This window comes from Pygoscelis adeliae, unplaced genomic scaffold, assembly GCF_000699105.1.
Source record: "Pygoscelis adeliae isolate BGI_AS28 unplaced genomic scaffold, ASM69910v1 Scaffold1, whole genome shotgun sequence".
NCBI classification, from domain to species: domain Eukaryota; kingdom Metazoa; phylum Chordata; class Aves; order Sphenisciformes; family Spheniscidae; genus Pygoscelis; species Pygoscelis adeliae.
The window spans coordinates 4,661,247-4,679,923 of NW_008824051.1; the positions used below are offsets into that span (position 1 = coordinate 4,661,247).

The 18,677-nt window shown below is 38.1% G+C and overlaps 1 protein-coding gene across 1 annotated transcript in view; it reads right to left on the reverse strand.

Moving 5' to 3' along the window:
- The window catches only part of CNIH3 (cornichon family AMPA receptor auxiliary protein 3), a 29,607-nt gene that overhangs the window by 8,853 nt on the left and 2,077 nt on the right, over positions 1-18,677 (reverse strand). The window contains exons 2-3 of the mRNA XM_009333698.1: positions 16,595-16,698; positions 13,309-13,356 (exon numbers count right to left, since the gene is read on the reverse strand). Coding sequence (XP_009331973.1) covers positions 13,309-13,356; positions 16,595-16,698 — 152 coding nt within the window. The remainder of the gene's footprint in view (positions 1-13,308; positions 13,357-16,594; positions 16,699-18,677) is intronic.

The following is an 18,677-nucleotide window of genomic DNA, read 5'->3' on the forward strand; positions in this document are numbered from 1 at the left end:
CAAGGTTTTCAGAACACAAGAGGTATTTTAATTACACTTTAAAGCCCACCCTAATAGAGCTTGCCAGAGCTAACCTGGGTTACTGGGGAGTATCAGCTGCTGAATTAAAGACATTGTGAGACCAAAGGGAGATGATTATTTAATGACTCTGAAATTCTCCTAATTGAACAACACAGACCACAAAAGTCAGAAGTGTAGTACAAGTGAAAAAAAGAAAGAAAGCAGAAACACACAGAAAAATAGTAGCATGTATATTAGCCCAGACTGTGCACATATGTGGAATGTACGTACATTGAAACAAATCGTATCTGTTCGCTCCTGCTGTTGCACAAACCAAAGAAATAGGGTCAACTGTATATAATTTAAATACACAGACCATACATCTTAACATTTACAACAGTTTTAAACTTACTGCTTGCATTGATCAAACACATGAAACATTAAATTTACTGTTGAAATACAGGAAGGCTTCCCACTTATATTTTCTAGTGTATCTTTCTAATCTACTTTAAATTATTTGTTACTTGACTTCCAAAACCTCCTCTGAAAGCTGCCCTAGAGTCCAATACAATGCTGTCACAGTAAAAATACTAAGGTTTTCAGTCCAAATTTTCAGGTTCAATTTCTTTCAGTTCTCCTGTTAAAATCCACACTTGCTTGTGTCTCTGCAAGCTCTGTTCTCTAGTTGCTTATAGCAGTCACTTAGAAATTCAGTTGCGTAGTTAAAATTGTTGTAACACAAACCTATAACCAAAGCATTTTAAGTAATTCAAAATCATGTTATGCAAACCTCTAGAAGTATTTAGCAGTTTGCTACGTAGATGTATGCAACTAGCTGAAAAGAAAATGTCTGGAAAATGGATTCCAGATCATCAAAAGAATCATAGAATCACAGAATAGTTTGGGTTGGAAGGGACCTCTAAAGGTCATCTACAGTCCAACCCTCCTGCCATGGGCAGGGACATCTTCAACTAGATCAGGTTGCTCAGAGCCCCGTCCAACCTGACCTTAGAATCATAGAATCATAGAATCATTAAGGTTGGAAGAGACCTCCAAGATCATCGAGTCCAACCATCAACCCAACAACACCATGCCCACTAAACCATGTCCCTAAGCGCCTCATCTACCCGTCTTTTAAATACTTCCAGGGATGGTGACTCAACCACTTCCCTGGGCAGCCTGTTCCAATGTTTAACTACTCTTTCAGTAAAGAAATTTTTCCTTACATCCAATCTAAACCTCCCCTGGCGCAACTTGAGGCCATTTCCTCTCGTCCTTTCGCCAGTTACTTGGGAGAAGAGACCGACACCCACCTTGCTACAACCTCCTTTTAGGTAGTTGTAGAGAGCAATGAGGTCTCCCCTCAGCCTCCTTTTCTCCAGGCTAAACAACCCCAGCTCCCTCAGCCGCTCCTCATAAGGCTTGTTCTCCAGACCCCTCACCAGCCTCGTTGCCCTTCTCTGGACACGTTCCAACATCTCAACATCCTTCTTGTAGTGAGGGGCCCAAAACTGAACACAGTATTCGAGGTGCGGCCGCACCAGTGCCGAGTACAGGGGCACTATCACTTCCCTGCTCCTGCTGGCCACACTATTTCTGATACAGGCCAGGATGCCATTGGCCTTCTTGGCCGCCTGGGCACACTGCCGGCTCATGTTCAGCCGGCTGTCGACCAACACCCCCAGGTCCTTTTCCGCCAGGCAGCTTTCCAGCCACTCTTCCCCAAGCCTGTAGCGCTGCATGGGGTTGTTGTGGCCGAAGTGCAGGACCCGGCACTTGGCCTTGTTGAATCTCATACAGTTGGCCTTGGCAATGTTTCCTTGAATGTTTCCAGGAAAAGAACAACCTGCAGCTGAACCTATTAAGTTCACATATACAGCTTTACATTTTATCTGGGGGAGAGCAATGGTGCACGCATGCAAGACTCAATATTATGGACCAAATACAGAGCAGAAATAAAAGAAAGGATATAACATCTGTGTTTTAACCCCTCCACCTTTCTGGATCACAATGAAGCAAAGTAGCACAAAGCCAATGCTTTGTAAAGGAAATTTCATTATTCTAATGCACTACTGGAATTTCTTTAAACAATATTAAGTGGATATGAACATAAGTCACTCCACAGCACAAACACCAGACAATGAAATGAATAACACAAAGAACCTAATTATCATTCTCACAAAGCACTCCATATCCATCTGTAACACAGTACCAGATTTAATATTAAAATACAGGACTCCTGGATGCTCTTTCCATCTCAGCTACTAAACACGTCTATATTTAGGCCTATCGTTTCACTTTTCATTGTCTCATTTTTGCCTTCTGCAACATGGGGATAACTATATTTAAAATCTATAGATTCCACTGGAGCTAGTTTATGACTAGAATATTTAAGCTTTGTCATAATACAAATAATAACTTTAACAAGAGTGACAGAGGAAGATCAGGTCTTTATGGGACATTCATCAAGAACATCTATAAATATTTCTCTATTGCAGAGCCTATGGGAGGTCATAACAGCCAACAGGTAAAGAGGTTATGAAACGGATTTAAAAAAAGACTTCTCCACTATAAGGTCTGCAGGGCACCAGCACAGTTCAAAAAGTGCCCTGTCCTTGGAAGGCATGTCATTAAGGCAGATGTGCTGTGATCTTACAAGTGTATATCTCCTCTGCTAACTGTTCTTTTCCACTCAGCAGGGATCAGGAGATATCTTCACAACCTTTATTTTTTTAACGTTAATTCAGAAACAGTAACAGAAGCTGGGTTAGCAACCCTGGAGTGCAAACTTCTCTAATTTTCACAACACTGACACGAAACAGGGTAACAAACACTTTCCTGCCCTACCTCACTATTGTATTTCAGACACAACCAGCCAGGATGCCCTGCAGCTGGGTTATTCCAAGAGCTCATGCCGTCTTTCTCTGCTCGCCCAAAACTGGCGAGAATGACAAATGAGTACCACAGCCGTTCATTAGGATCTAGAAAACCAGACCCTCATTTCACAGGCAGGTCCATGAATGCAGAAGTCTCAGTGATCATTAAAATGAAGTTCAGCCATCTGCACGGCACAGGAAGGGCCCTCAGGCCTTCTCCCGGGGGTCTGCCTAAGACTGACAGTTTCATAAATGCTGAAAACTACATGTTCACTAAAGGGCTGTTTCCATATCTGGCATGTAAAGACTGTCAATCTGAGGAAGCAGATTTGGTACAGTGCAGACATGGTAAAGACAATCCCTGCCCTGCTATTCTAACAGCTTTATTGGAAACATCAGCATCTAAATGCAAGGTAGGACATTTAATTCCCAGCAGAAACAATTTTCATCCATATAACAGGTACGATGTAAAATCATTGCACTCTATTTTTAGGTATTATATTGCTTTTTGTAATTGCACAGAGGCTTTATAGGGTCTGATCTGACTTAAATACACAATGAACATTCTGCTAAACATAACAGTGACATTCGATTTAACCCCAACTTCTTTAGTTTTATTAAAATGCAAATATTTACTTTATTGCATACCAAATTAGAGCAAATACAGTCCATTAGCAAGTCAAATTTTGCCAATATCTTCAACACAGCTCTGAGGAACAGATGCATAAATTATACTACCCCAAGCAGCTGAGAAGTACACTGCTCTCAGGAGTACATTACAGGCAACAGTTACTCATATACATTTTTGCTGCATCTTCAGCCTTATTCTACCGTTACTTGTGATACTGTAAGGGCATACGTTTACATATCCTCCAGAACAGTACTGGAAGAAGCTGAATTGTAAGGCAAGAGGTTGTCTATTACAGGGTGATACTTTGTTTGCCACTTTTGATTATTGAATAAACATTTAAAAGATGAGATTAACAGCAAAATACAGTTGGTTAACCTGAAATAGTTTTATACATCAATATTTTCATGAGTAATAATATTACGAATAACCATATGTATCTCCCTTCAAAAGATATTCCAATTTCCATCAGGCATCACACTGGCGAACCTTACTTTCTCCCTGGAGTAAAAAGGGGGTAAGGACCAAACTGTGACTGAGTCACAAGTTTGAACCCTTCACTCTTAGGCTTGCAATAGTTTTGTAACGTTTCCCCTTACGATCTACCCCTGCTTTGAACAACTGTGCAGGCACAGCAGGATATATCTTTTCATTATCCTTAGGTAAGCACACAGACATCCTTAGGTAATGATTGCTAAAAATAACAATTGTTATGTTCTAACTTTTGAAAAGTGCTGAATTCAGGAACTTGTAAATTTCACTAAAAATAGTGCTGGCAGAATGCATATAATAAACGAGCGTCAGTAGTGAATGAATTGCCTGCCAGAAATACTATACTTCCTCTAAGTTCTTAACTCCTATCTTAAGGACTTTCTTTCCAGATAGGCTACTGTATACAAGGAAAGGACGAAAGGGATTATGTTCAGTACTTTTATTGCAATAGTAATACCTTTCTAGTAAATATGAACCTGATATATTTACAATAAAATGTGTGAAGAAGAGATGCACTATCTCTAGTCAAGCAACATTTATGGGATTATTTGAGCATAAAGTATAAATACTGCCAGCTCTTTAGTGCCAGTTCTACCGTCAGTTCTGCAAAACAGCTACCGTGCCAAGTTCCACTTTCTGATGAAGTTAAAACTATGTGGGTGCCCAAGAGACTGACTGAATAGGGCACATCCCCATTTTATCCCATTCCACACTTCACAGATAATAAATGTAACAAAAAAGAAGGCAGAAAAGACTTAAGAGAGGGAAGGAGAGAAGCTTTTAGATGATCTGTAGCGAATTTCCTATCAGTGCAAAAGAGGAAAAGGCGCCTCCACAACAAAGGTACTGAAGGCCTAAGTTTTGTCTATACTGCAAATTTATTGCAAGATTCGGGGAAAATTGTTATGTCCCTCATGTTTCTGGATGCAAACAAAATCTCTATCAATCAAGTGTGAATCACTATCAATACGTTAACTCCATCCTCTTTTAAGCAAGCTGCAGAAAACAATTAAACCAACACAGAGCTAGTGAAAGTGTATAATACTTCCGTTAAAAATATTTTACTTGCTTTTCCCGTATCCTCACTTCCTCTGTCAAGCTACATCCTTCTTTCTTTCACTTCTTCAACCTAAGGACAGCCCCGCTGTTTACATGAACAGCAGATGTAAAATTTATCTCATGCCCGTTTTGACTAACGAGATGTTGTACCAAAATTGTCTAAAAATAACTCATCCATAAGTCATGATTTCCATAAACCAAAAATTGTATACTAACACATTTTTAGCTAACTTCAAATCTTATCCTTAGAGTGTAAAAAGTTACTCATTCCTAATATAAAAGGACCTTATCAGAGCCACTCTGAAGGCCAGAAGAAAGTTGGCTTTAGTTGAGCAGTATCTTTCAAGTAAGTACTGAGTACTGAAATACACGCTTACCAGTTTTATGTCTCACACATGCTCAGGGTCTAATGTACTTTAAAAAGTCCTAGGTCACTTCAAACCAAAGAGAACTTAAATGAATTTAGTTTTATGAAAGATATTGTATTGCAATCCAAGTCCTAACTGACAGAATCCGTACAGCATGGCAAGTTTACATCTTACAAAATCTGCAGATCTAATTAGTGCTTTAGAAACAGCAATATCCTTTATTCCAGTGCATGCATGCAAACTCTAGAATTTCTTCTGATGCAGCTTAGGAGCTAATTATGTGTGCATATGTATAGCAGTATAGCTCATACTCACTATGAAGTTGACAGAGATCTATCTCATCATATTGTCTATGTTTATTAATATTTCTGTAGAGCAAGCACCACAAGTCTCTAAGCATACAACACAAGATAATTTTACTCCCAACAGTCATCAATCGGACTACAGTAGTTTGAGTCCAATTCCAGTCTGGGCTGGATTTGAACAGCTGCTGTAGAGATTAAAGACTACACGCAATTACTAACTCAGTGAACCATCAGACCCCTCAAAAACAGCAAACATTTTTAGCTTCAATTAAGAGATTCAGACTATGCCTGCTAAGAAAACTAAGTAGGCTCTCTGAAAACAAGATCTCTATCATCAGATCAGCTGCACCACCTTTCCTTTCCTGTTGCATACATGCCTTGTGAGTGTAAACAAATGCTCTTCATATTTATTACCATGTGTTTTTTGTAGCACCTGGCACAATAAGGTTTTATTATTTACTCGAGTCTGGAAGCATTGCTGTAACACAAACACTAATGAAAACATAATAGAAAAGGAGAGCCAAGTCTTGCTGAAAGGAATCTCTGGCTGAAGCACAATAGGGACTTTAAAAGATCAAAGTATCCAACTAAGGAAATAAAAAAAGAATGCAAAATTCAAAGAGCGGCAAAACATAGACAGCAGAATATCCACCTAATCACTACAAAAGCAGATTTGCTCCTGTATTATATTTTCTTCCAGAAAGAAGACAAATAGAACATCCTGAAACCAGCCTTTTGAATTTACTGAAGGCACCCTTAAAATGTGAAGATCTTTCATATGATAATGTTAATTCAGAATATCACTGTAGTCCCAATAACAGATTGTATGTTTAAACCTCTAAAAAAAGGATTACTTAACAACTGTTTCATATTCATATGGTTTATCAAGCCAGTTAATAGAAAGTTCAGACGTTGATAAAACTAGAGATGAAACTGTGATCCGATCAAAAGGCACCCCGACTTCTTGGAAATATGTACGAGCCACCTTCCTTCATGACACAGTCCTCTTCCAGTAATGGCCAGACCCAAAGGGAAGAAAATTATGATTTTCCAAGCAGTAAAGCATTACTAGCTCAAGTGAAGTGCTACGAAGACATATGCTGAATTGTCTTATCAAAAACTTGTATTTCTTCCCCTCATTCTACTCCGAGTTTGACCTTTGTGGTTTGTCCTGAGTTTCACTGGGAATTTCTACACAAATTCAGACATATTTGGTCATAACCACCAACAATGCACTACACAGTTTTTATCTAAATGGTGTCTAAATTATAAGAACTTCAAATCCAAACCTAAGTCCAGGCCTACTCCACATGGGTTTATGCTTGAATATCAACACGTTTCTCATCTCAGAGCGATAAACAGAGATTGCTCCAAGCTGTCAATGTCAAGGAGGGACCGAGAGTGCCCACAGAGGGCTATTACAGCTACTTTTGTTGTAGTTCAATCTTAGAGATGAACAATAAGCATAAATGTCAAACTTGAAGTCGAACCCTTCCTAAATCCAGGGATGTTCAGAAAGCTTTTTCATATAAACCAACTCTGTTTTGAACCACTGAATTGCAGTGCAAAGATTGAAGGAAAAAAAAAAAAGCATTTTATATGATAAAAATAATTTTTAAAATACATAGTATTTACTTAAATCATTTTATGCACAGCAATGCCTGGTTGGGTACAAGCTTCTGTATTGTATTGAGTCATAGGGAGACAAAGTATTGCATAACCACCTGGGTACCTGCAGTATGTTTTCTATATACATAATTCTATAGTCATTCTTCAGAAGTTATCCTCTTGATTAGGGTTTATGCTCCCAGTCACTCAGTAGGAAGGGTCTCCTGACAGTTTTCCTGCTGCCCAGCTGATTAGTCAAAACTCAGCAGTTTCATCATATTGATGAGGTATGAAAAGAGAAAGCATTAGATACATCAAGAAATACAACATGTACTGAGAAACCAGTAGCAATCATGAACTCTTTGGTCTCTAATGAGAGTGGACAAAGTTCATGTGCTCCATCATTGTAACAATCACTGTTAACGGGAAAAAATGTCATATGGTGCCATTTTTTTGTTCCCTTCATGATCTTTGTGACAGCAGCAGCTTATCAGAGCTCTGGATATATCAGCCTCTTTGTCCTGCAAGGCAGAATACCACTGCTATTTCCACAGACGAAAAATTCCTTTTGCCTAGACTAAAAATTCTGTTTTCCTCTCAGATAACACAAGCACCTAAACTTCAAGGACGAAATGTTGACTACCGGTTAGGATGTGCTGAATATAATGCATAATGCATACCACAAACCTGGTATGTATTTACCCTGCAGACTTACCCCTCTAGTGTGGTTATGCTGCAACATTTTCTATTTCTGTCACGTCTAACTACATGAGGAATTAAAACATCTTTACTGAGGTTGTAAAAAATGTATAGCACTACAAAAGGTAAAACTATTGCTGCTATTCCCAGTTCTGCAACAAACTAATTGTATTATTGCCGTAGTTTCTGCCTATGAGATTTTTCAACCCCAGGAAGAAAGTATGATTCCTTCTAATATATGGATGGATACACACCACTTTAAAAATTCCTTGTGATTATACATCACATTTGCTAAATTTGCTTATATAACCTTACATTAAGTGTTTTAATGAACCATGCTATAGGCTTACAGAAGTACTCTGCTAATGACTATCAGCCTGCAGACTGGCTAAAAGAATGCCACACATCTATAAATCCTTAAATCCATGATGAAGCAATCAACTGACATACCCAGAAACACACACTTAAAATCCGTCACATTATCTCAGGCTCGCCAGTGACTATGAGGCAGAACAACGGAAGGAGTGATCATCATCATAACCAACAAATTTATCAAGAAGAAAAGAATATGATCAGTCAATTGAAATCAGCTACTGTGACACCTGATACTCTCCAAACGCACATGTCCCCTGTAGCTGCTGCATGCAGAGAATGGTAGGAGCTACCGGTAGGTGAAGGTCTGGAACCTAACAAGGTCCAAGTGCAAAAATTATTTCATATGGCAATTACTCTAGTGCACATTAGTTAGTCTCCTTCCAAAATATGCAGGAAAGAAACTGTCAGCTGAATAAGGATAAACAAGGAAAGATGGGGCTACTTTTTTAAAATGCTGACTTCCCATAATATTTATCTACATGTAAAGTAGAAGAACCTCCATACTCAGAAAATACTGTTTTCATCTGCTATTAAGGAAAAGCTAAAAAGCTAACTTGTTCCCTGTTAGCTGATCCAGTGAGCTCACTAATGTTTCACTGAACATATCGTGGGGTTTTTTCAAGCTTTGAGTATGTGCACTCAACACTGACAAACAGGCATGACACAGACACAGGATCAAGCCTTATCTTCTTCCTTGGAATGCTCCGTCTACAGTCGAACCTGTGGTGTTAACCCACAACCCTTCAAGCTTCTGATTACTCGTGCCTCTGAATTACGGTTACTTTCATACATATAAGTAATTTTGACTTTTTTACAGAATATTTAAGTATGGAAACATGGCAAAACAAAATTGTATGCAGGCACTCAGGTGTCTGGAATTAATATATTATGCTCACTAGGTTTTACATTTTATTTACGGTACCTCAGTCTGAATGGAATGTCTTCTGTAATTGCTCTTTAAGGTAACATTGGTTTTGGTTATTTACCAAAACCTGTAAATACAGTAAAACATAACTGTGATGTGTATTATCTGTGTATTATGGGTATATACTATGGGATATAAAAGATTTTTATTTTTGTAGAGTAGTAAAACCAGAATTGAATCTGCTAAACACCAGAACTATTGAATACAGAATAACTTGCCACCACTACTACTGCAGATCCGGCTCCACTGGAAGCCACAGTGACAGAAGTACTATAACAGACGAAGCATTTGCAACTTCCAACATCCTAATTAAACATTAAAACTTGCTTCAAAAAAGATTAGGTGAAGAGGCTGTGGGCTTTTTTTTAAACACCCCAGCTCCTGATTTACAATCTACTGTTGCTGTTGCTACTGCTAGTACTGGAGTGCTGAACTGGCTAAGTTTGGTTACTCAAATTTGTCCCTGCAGGGTTTTTTGTCTGCCTATTTGTTTGTATTTTTCAAGACAGTTCAAGTTCATCTGCAACTTCTTTGAGACTAATGTCACCTTGCCTGTGGTTAGCTTTCTTGCTGAATTTGCTCTCTTCCAATCATCCCTTCGGGACTTGCAAAAAAAAAAAAAAACCAAAAAACCAAATAAAATCAAGAAAAAGTATTGAGCTCTGGTACAGTATTTTCTTACACTTGCAGTTTTATGAATTTTATGCCTAACTTAACTAAAACGCTCCACTACAGTAGGAAAATGAATAAAAGTCTGTCCTTTAGCTACCTCAATTCCCTCCAAGGTAAGTGCCAGTTCCAGTTTCGCTGTTCATAAATCACTCTTACTTTAGCTTAATGGGGTTTAAAAACAAATATTTGCTGATAATTTGAGAAACGTCAGTTATACTGTTCAGCAGTGTTTGGCATGAGCAAACTGTAGTCTGAAATACGTTCGCTGAGCAGGAAGCAAGTTCAATCAACTCTCCTCCTTTGTAAGGATTTATCAGATTAATTAAAAAATTACGATGCATAACCTAATCACAACTTAATTTAAATTTCCTCAAAGGTACAGTAATAACATTACAGTGGTTGATTAATGAAATAGACTGTGTTTTAATCTAGGAAATTCCTAATTGTCCTTAGTGCTAAAATTAGTATATCCAACAGGAATCAATCAGGTAGGTAGATTTCTTGAAATACAACTGCAATTACAATTATATAATATTAACCGAATATATTTTAATAACCCCACCAAAATATTTAATCACAAAAATCATGGTAGACCTATATGGCACACCTCACCCATCCCACTCCTCAGCAAGGCTAATAAGCCCAAGAAGCCTGTACTGCTGTATACTGTACTGCTGCCACTAGCTCAAGACAGCTCATTCACAACTAGTTTGTGTTTCTCTGTACAGCATAGTAGTATGTCACGTAATCATATCCTTACAGAAACAAAGGCAATTTAGCAAAAAAGAGAGCACAAATACAAACTTCACAGCATTCGCCAAAACTAGTGTATGTCCTATGTGAATCATGTAACACTTACTTCTATGACACACCAATGTCCACACAATGGACACTGGTGGACATTCAACAGTTTAATGAGCATGCACATGAACCCATATGTAAAACCCCCAAAACACACCACTGAATGAAATGAGATACCTGTATCCTGAGAGAACCTCACTTTGTGCCGGCTTCAGAAAAGAAGTCCTTCCTCTCATTTACTTCAGGATAGAAGAGATTTGACCATGGCTATACAAAGTTCATAGCTTCTTTATACATAATCAATCATTCTCCAGTAACCAGAAAACTTAGGCCGATCTAATTCTAATTCTATAGCACCATAAAAACATGGACCTATGTGTACATGCATGTACACATGCCAGCACCATAATATATCTGCTTCACAAGATCCCTACTTGTTTTAATGATATAGAAACATTTTCCCCAAACCAAACGTCAGACAATGCCTGGCTGCAGAACAATTACATCCTCCATTCTATTTTGGAAAACGTAAATAAGTTATATACTATCTGGTGACATATCACATACCTGGTCACAGTTTGTTAATAATCTTCTCCAAGTATTTTGGAGATAAAACCAAAAATCCATCCTTAAGAAACTCTTTGCCCACTGGGATCAGATTTATATGACATATTGTATGCCCATTTAATAATTCCCAAGAACCCCTTCTAAAACCAGGATATAATGAAACCGAACATATTTTTATAGCCCACCTATAACCTCTTTAAAAAACAGATTTACAGCAGATCCTAAGCATTAAGTTCTAATGTCATAAATCGCGAGATATCACTGTTTTCAAAGCCCTTTAAAAGAATTATTTGACTTCAAGACATAGGAAAACAGATATGTTGTTGTTTCATAGAAAGAGAAACAGACCTAAAGCCACACAATGTTCTAATGAGGGATATATTTAGTGGTTGCTGAAAGCATCCTAACTGCTATTTCCCTCTATCTATATAGCTGGCACTCAATTCTTTACCGTTTTTCCAGAATTTTCCCCAACGGTGAATCATTTATACTACATAAACTAAAGCTATTTTTAGTGATTGTCAGATTTGAAGACTACAATTCTCTGCAGTAATTGCACCTTCCTCTTCTTGCATATAATCTCTCAATTAAAACAAATGTGTCCCCAAAGAACTTTGAAGAAGAGGCTGAATTAATAAACTGTTTAAGTGAACCAGAAGCAAGCCAATCCCTTATGAATACAGAGTCTGTAATTAGCCAAAATGCTCCATTTTGCTATTCACAGTAAGGCTGAGGCTCAATAAAAATTAAACACTGATGCAGGCAAGGCATTCCCATTGGGCTCACATATATTAATAGATACATTACCACTCACCAGTTGCTTTATGTTGAAGAAACCGGGACACAGCTTGAAATTGGCTGGCTGCCTATTTGTTATAATGGAAAGCTATTGGTAATTAAGTATTTTCTCTTATTTTCATATCCCTAGTGTCATAAACAGGCTAAGTAAGTACTTAAATGTGGCTCCTAACAGCCCCATGCTCATAATGGTGCCAAACAGATACGACTCAGGTTCTGACTGATCAGAGAATGACACTTCATAGATTCTGCATGGAGTCACAGTTACACCTTTGCATCACCCCAAACCAATAATCCGTAGCACTGGTTTTTCCAAAACCTCTAAGGATGAGGCCATCAGTTTCTTAAAACCATGTCTGCATTTAGTTAGCTTGATTAGGTTGCAGTCAGCAGTCCACGCTTCAGTGATAACCTTTCTAAGCAAAAATGCAGAATAATTTAGGTGGCTCCATTACTACTCTGCTGAAGGCAATTTATAGAAAAATGAATATATAGAATAAAGTAGTTTGGAACTATGATTATTTTGACTTCAATGGGACAGAGTCAGGAGAACAACGAGTGTTTATGAAAGCCCTCTTTCAAGCCACAGATGAGTAACCCATGAATGGATCAATCCTACAACTTATCAGCTCCTTCAAATTCCTCAGAAACTGAAGCACTCAGCATCTCTCTTGTATCAAGTTAAAATAAATACTATATCAACTTTTCTATGCAGCCAATTAAGAAACTTAAATATGTAGCTAATGAAATGTTTAGTTTATCAAATAGTAAGCCACTGTTCAAAAAAAGGGTTTTTCTAAAGCCTGTACTACAACAATATCATCAGTTTGATAGGGCTATAAAAGCACCTCAAGCTGCAACTGCAAAACAATTCACGGCCTTCGAAAAGCATGTTCCAAACTGCATGGGATGATGTTCTGAAGTTTCAGTTCTTATCCAGAAATCCTCTATTATGTTAACCTTTTGTAATTTGACTTACTCTGTCTTTACAAGGTCATCATGACTTCCACTTCTGCAGCAGAATCCAATGATCAATCGAGTGTGAGGATCATTCAAAGAGCAAACAAATGCACATCACCACTTGATGGCTTTAATTCTCATAAACTTTACAAATTCTAGGCTAGTTTATGCTCACCTTTCGCAGGAGAAAGCAAATACGCTCAATATTTCTCAGCCGCTCTCTCTGTCAAGAAAAAGTGGGAAAAAGGTAGGAGATTAGCTGGTGTTATAAATTAAAGACAATATATTACAATTACAATGGGTCAAGATCACAATTAATGGCTGCAGGGAAGCAACACACATTATTAATCTGAAATGACAGTATTCACTTCTTACCTACTGCTTGCAAGCCAAATAAATTACCCATTTCAAAGTCCTTATAAATTATTTTTTCATCTTTTACTGGGTGTGACAATATAAACTGGGGATTCAAGTCTGTGTTAGCCTTGAGCCAGAGGCTGCAACTTCTTTTAAGTCAGCATTTGTGGCTCTATCCAATGGTGCCAATCTCTACTACAGAGACTTGGTCTTGCATTTTCAGGTCCCCAACCTCTGGCTTCGAGATAATTCTGAATGGGAAAAACAACTATGAAGTTGGTATGGAAGCCCTTCCTCTATCACCAACGGGGTGCCTGAGCAACATGTGATATTAGAATTTAACCCATTAGTGAAAAGAATATCTGAAATGTCCCAGAAATGCCACTTTAAACAACAGATGCATTCATAAATACTGAAAGTCACTGTAATTAAGCACTGTGACTCAAAAGATGCTCTAAGCTCGATTCACAGAAAGAAGACAAGTCAAAGACAGGTTTTCTTTTAAATGGCTTATATTGAGAAATTCACTAGTAAAATCAGATTTCCCTCTGCATAACCCCATCACTGGAGTTACTGTGAAAGATTCTACTGTTGGTTACACTGCAAAAGGCAGTGTGGTTTTGTTGCCCTCAGAAGACTTATCTGGTAATATTTTCATTTAGACATGGGAAAAAATATTCTGAACAATGACCTTTTTTAAACAGGTAATGTAATATACCAATGTGAGAAGCCAACTCTCCCTAAGCTTTTTGCTTTTCAAATGTTTTAAATTTGCTCCAAGTTTGAGTTTTATTTCTATTCTCCAAAGAAATGTCTCTTTTCCTTTACTGTCTCGAAGTTTAAGCCATTTTTTAAAAAAGGATCATTTTGGAGAGACAGTGAGACAGGGTAAGCTTGATAGGCACCAGGCAAATATTGTGCCTCCCTCTGGTGTCTGTGATCTAAAAGAGATTCAGAAATTTTAGACTCACGGTTGCAAACATAAGAATGGACATGTGTGGATGTGCCTGTGAAGCTGCAGAAAGCTTTTTTGCCTTTAGTCGAAGGTAAGTGGAGAGGGAAAGATAATCCTCTGAATTCCCTTTAGAAGACAGATGCCTAACTGCAGCTGGCCTTGGACAAGTAGGAAGTCTATCTTTGAACTGCAGGTAATAGAATGTGAACCAGGAAATTTGAATTAAATTCTCAGTACTGCCATTGTTTTTGCCTCTGATTTATGCCTAATTCAGCCTTCTCTTGTCAAAAAGGCTCTACCCTCTGTCCTGAAAACGTTGTGGAAGACACATGAGTAAACAACAGACATTCTTATAGCACAATAAAGAAAACTACCCCACCAAATAAATGGAATATGGGCACGAGCAACTATGCGTAAGGAAAAATGAAAATACACCTGACCAAAACTATAAGAAATAAGAAATACCTGCTAAAAATCTTCCTTTTATGTCACAGAATCATAGAATCATTAAGGTTGGAAAAGACCTCAAAGATCATCGAGTCCAACTGTCAACCCAACACCACCATGCCCACTAAACCATGTCCCTAAGCACCTCATCTACACGTCTTTTAAATACGTCCAGGGATGGGGACTCAACCACTTCCCTGGGCAGCCTGTTCCAATGTTTAACCACTCTTTCAGTAAAGAAATTTTTCCTCACGTCCAATCTAAACCTCCCCTGGCGCAACTTGAGGCCATACAAACAATTGAGGCCAGGTCAATACGAAGGCATCAACATGTATACTGTGCAGAAGAAGGCAATCGGAGATTATTGCTTGAGTTATCACAAAAAGTTTCATAGACGAGAGTCAAATATGTCAACTGATCACAGAATACTTTGCTGTGTTCTCCTGGAAACTCTATGGTTAACTTTTTGATTACGCCACTAATATGATTGAAACAGGGACTTACGAACTTTTTTCATCCTGGAGACCAATTCCATTACCATTTTACAATAAAAGATGCTCCCCATGGAGCATCTTACAAGTTTTAGGAAGAGAACAAATTACTGGAATTTGGTACATATAAATACACATTTCTTGTGTGCAGTTCTCAAGATGGGAAATAAAAACAGATGAAGTGAATTCAAAATCAGATTACTTCCAGTAAATTCAAAACCAGATTACTTCCATTGAAGTCCTCTACAGGATTTCTTCATATAATTTCTTTCTTCTGTTCTCATTCTTTGCTTGTGTGTTAGTGAACAGTAAACAAGTCTTCTTACTTGAAGATTCATGTAAAGATTATGCTTAAAATCATCAGTGGTCTTAAGCAGTACCACAAATCCTCTGCTGAGTTATGAAACAAGGTTAAATGGCAGAGTACTAGCTACTGAATCTGGTTATCATTTGTAGGCAATTCAATAACTTGATACTCTGTAGAGATCACATTCAGCACCTGTCATAATCATTGTAATTCACAGTGAGATGACAGGGAGCCGAGTTCTGCTCTCCGTTCTGGTGGTACAAATCTGATGCATTTTTAACTGTAGTCAGCTAAATCACCCTAGATTACAGCTTTAATTAACAGAGGAATTTTCATATGCTTAAATCTGGGTTGCATTTTGGTTCATTAGGTAAAACTGAGTTTACAGTCCCAGGGTGATATTTAACCTTTTCCATAGCAGATGCAGCAGAATATGTTATTTACTCTTAAAGCACAGGAGAATTTAAGGCCCTGCCATGGGACAGAGAGGTCTAGGAATGCACGTCTCAGCAAATCCCTTCAAGCTTTTGACTCATTGATATACACGGTATGGGAGAAGGTGGTCATCCCATGCTTGAACAGAGAGAAAGCAAATGATTTCAAAAAGGAAAACCTGTGCCACAGAATGAAAAGATAAAAAGAAAGCATTAGCATCACATTATATATCCTTCAGTTTTTGAACTTCCAAATTATTGTCCTGCCTCCTTCAGCAAAAAGGAAAGCTATTAGCATAAAGAGTCGCCATCTGGCTCCCTAAGACTGGCCCAATAAATCCATTTTCCAAACTACAGTTGACTTCACAACAGACTCTACATTCACTTCCACACTCATACTTCCACTGACAGCTCAGTGCATCTCCCTTTCTTTAGTAGCTGTTGCTTAGCAAGCCACTGGTTGTACTCACCGCGTGGACTGGGTTGCACTGATCTATTGGGCTTTTGAAGTCTGTCCGAAGTTCATCAAAGGCGATTATCTGAAAAAGAATTTTTTCAAATATTATAATGAATGCTCATTCAAATGCTTATTTTTCGTTTAGGGACTACTTAGATGTATCGCCTCCCTTCCTCCCTTTCCAGAGAAAATATGGGAAACTAGCTTCCCCAATACACTCCTTTAAGAACTGACTAGTTAAAAGAAAACACGGGATACTCCTACATATAACACCTAGAACCCATTAATCTGTCACTCCATAAAATCATATCCATAGCCTTTTCAGCATTGTTGCCTTCCAGATTTCTTCCCTCATATCAGCTACAATTTTTTTCTCAAACTTCCAAATGACATAAAAGTATTTCACAAATGAATGCATCTCCAGACTTGGTAGAAAAAGTCATTAGCTGCCTAAAACACAGAGATGCATCAGATATGCTATTCCAGGTTTAATACTACATTACAGCCCCTTTTTATTAGTTGTTAGACCTACTTCAGATATTAGAGATGCATCATATATGCTATTCCAGGTTTAATACATACACAACAGCCCGTTTTTATTAGTTGTTAAACCTACTTCAGATACTAATTCTGAATTAGTATCAGTTTAATTATTATTAAGCCACTATTCATTATCAAGCAAACTCCTCAAAAGGTAAACTACTCCAGAACAAAACACCACCTTCCTAAATTCCAGCAGGTTTTAGAACCTTTACCTCAGACCTCATTAATGGAGACATGCCTTTTGCTCATGTCGTTTAGTTTCCTCCATTAACTGATGGATTCAGACACACTGGTAATTACTGCCTGCTTTTAAAGTACAGCAGATAAAAGTGCCCATAAAAATAATAATGCTTGATAATGTTTTCTTGGAAAGAAAACAGCTGTAGTAACCCTCAGCTTATTTCATTCAAAGATCTCACAGCACACTCTTTATTTTATGTTCGTGTTCTAGTAATACCTTTTCTTCTGCTTGCTTCACCCAAGGAATGAAAGCTCACTATGACAGGCACCACATACATATATGTTAAAACAATTATTTCAATGAATTTAGACAATTTACAACCCAGGAAAATATTTGTTCTCAATAAAAAGATGATGGAAGTACAAGGTAGCAGTTGGGTAATTAGTATATGAGTGGAACAACCATTCTCTGACATGTTACAGCATACTTGCTGCCTAGCTGTTAAAAAAATAACCAAGTGGGTGTCAACGCAGACCTGCTGTATAGGTAAAACACATTCATTTTACAGATATGGAATGCAGGAGCAGAAATCCTGAAAATTACCTATCCATGATTCATTTAATAATCTTGTGAGAGGCTTGAGAATAAAACCTAGAGCTACAACCCACAAATCTAAGCATTACCCTGCATCCCACTCTAATGCGGCATTCATGACACTGGAGCACATTTAAAATCAAAAGGTGGCATTTTGCAAGAGCACTCTACAGAATTCAATTTATTCAACTATGACAAGTCGAAGTGCCAGAATAAACCACAAAGGGAATGATAAAACATGACTGTAAGTCAAGCATTTCTCCCCATGGATGCAGTATCTCTACAAGTTAGGAATTAGATCTGCAACGGATGTTTAGACTAAGGTAAAAGAGCAAATAACAGAAACTGTGAGAGGGTCGGAGTACAGTTGTGAAGAATAAGGCTTATGACACCTCTATATTTAATACTTCTTGAACAGGTCTTCATATTCTCAAGCTGAGCCAACTGTTAAGAGGGTAACAACCATGCAAGTCAGATGCACATGCTTCTGTTTGTAATTGGGTATCAACATCAGCACTGACAGCATTGACAGAAAGGGGGAAGGATGGCCCTGTAACAGGTAAGAGAGCTGCCTCTGTTCATAGCTGTGCCACTGATTTACTCGTGGCATCAAGTAAATGATGCCACAAGATGCACAGCATCCTGTGCATCTCCCTTAAACTCCCTTTGCCTCACTGCACTGGTACTTGCAGATGTAGCTTTAAGATAGAAAACTGTTACGAGCTTTGAGTGACAACTGCTTTTAATAATGTACAGTGGTAACAGCTCTTTTGCTGTT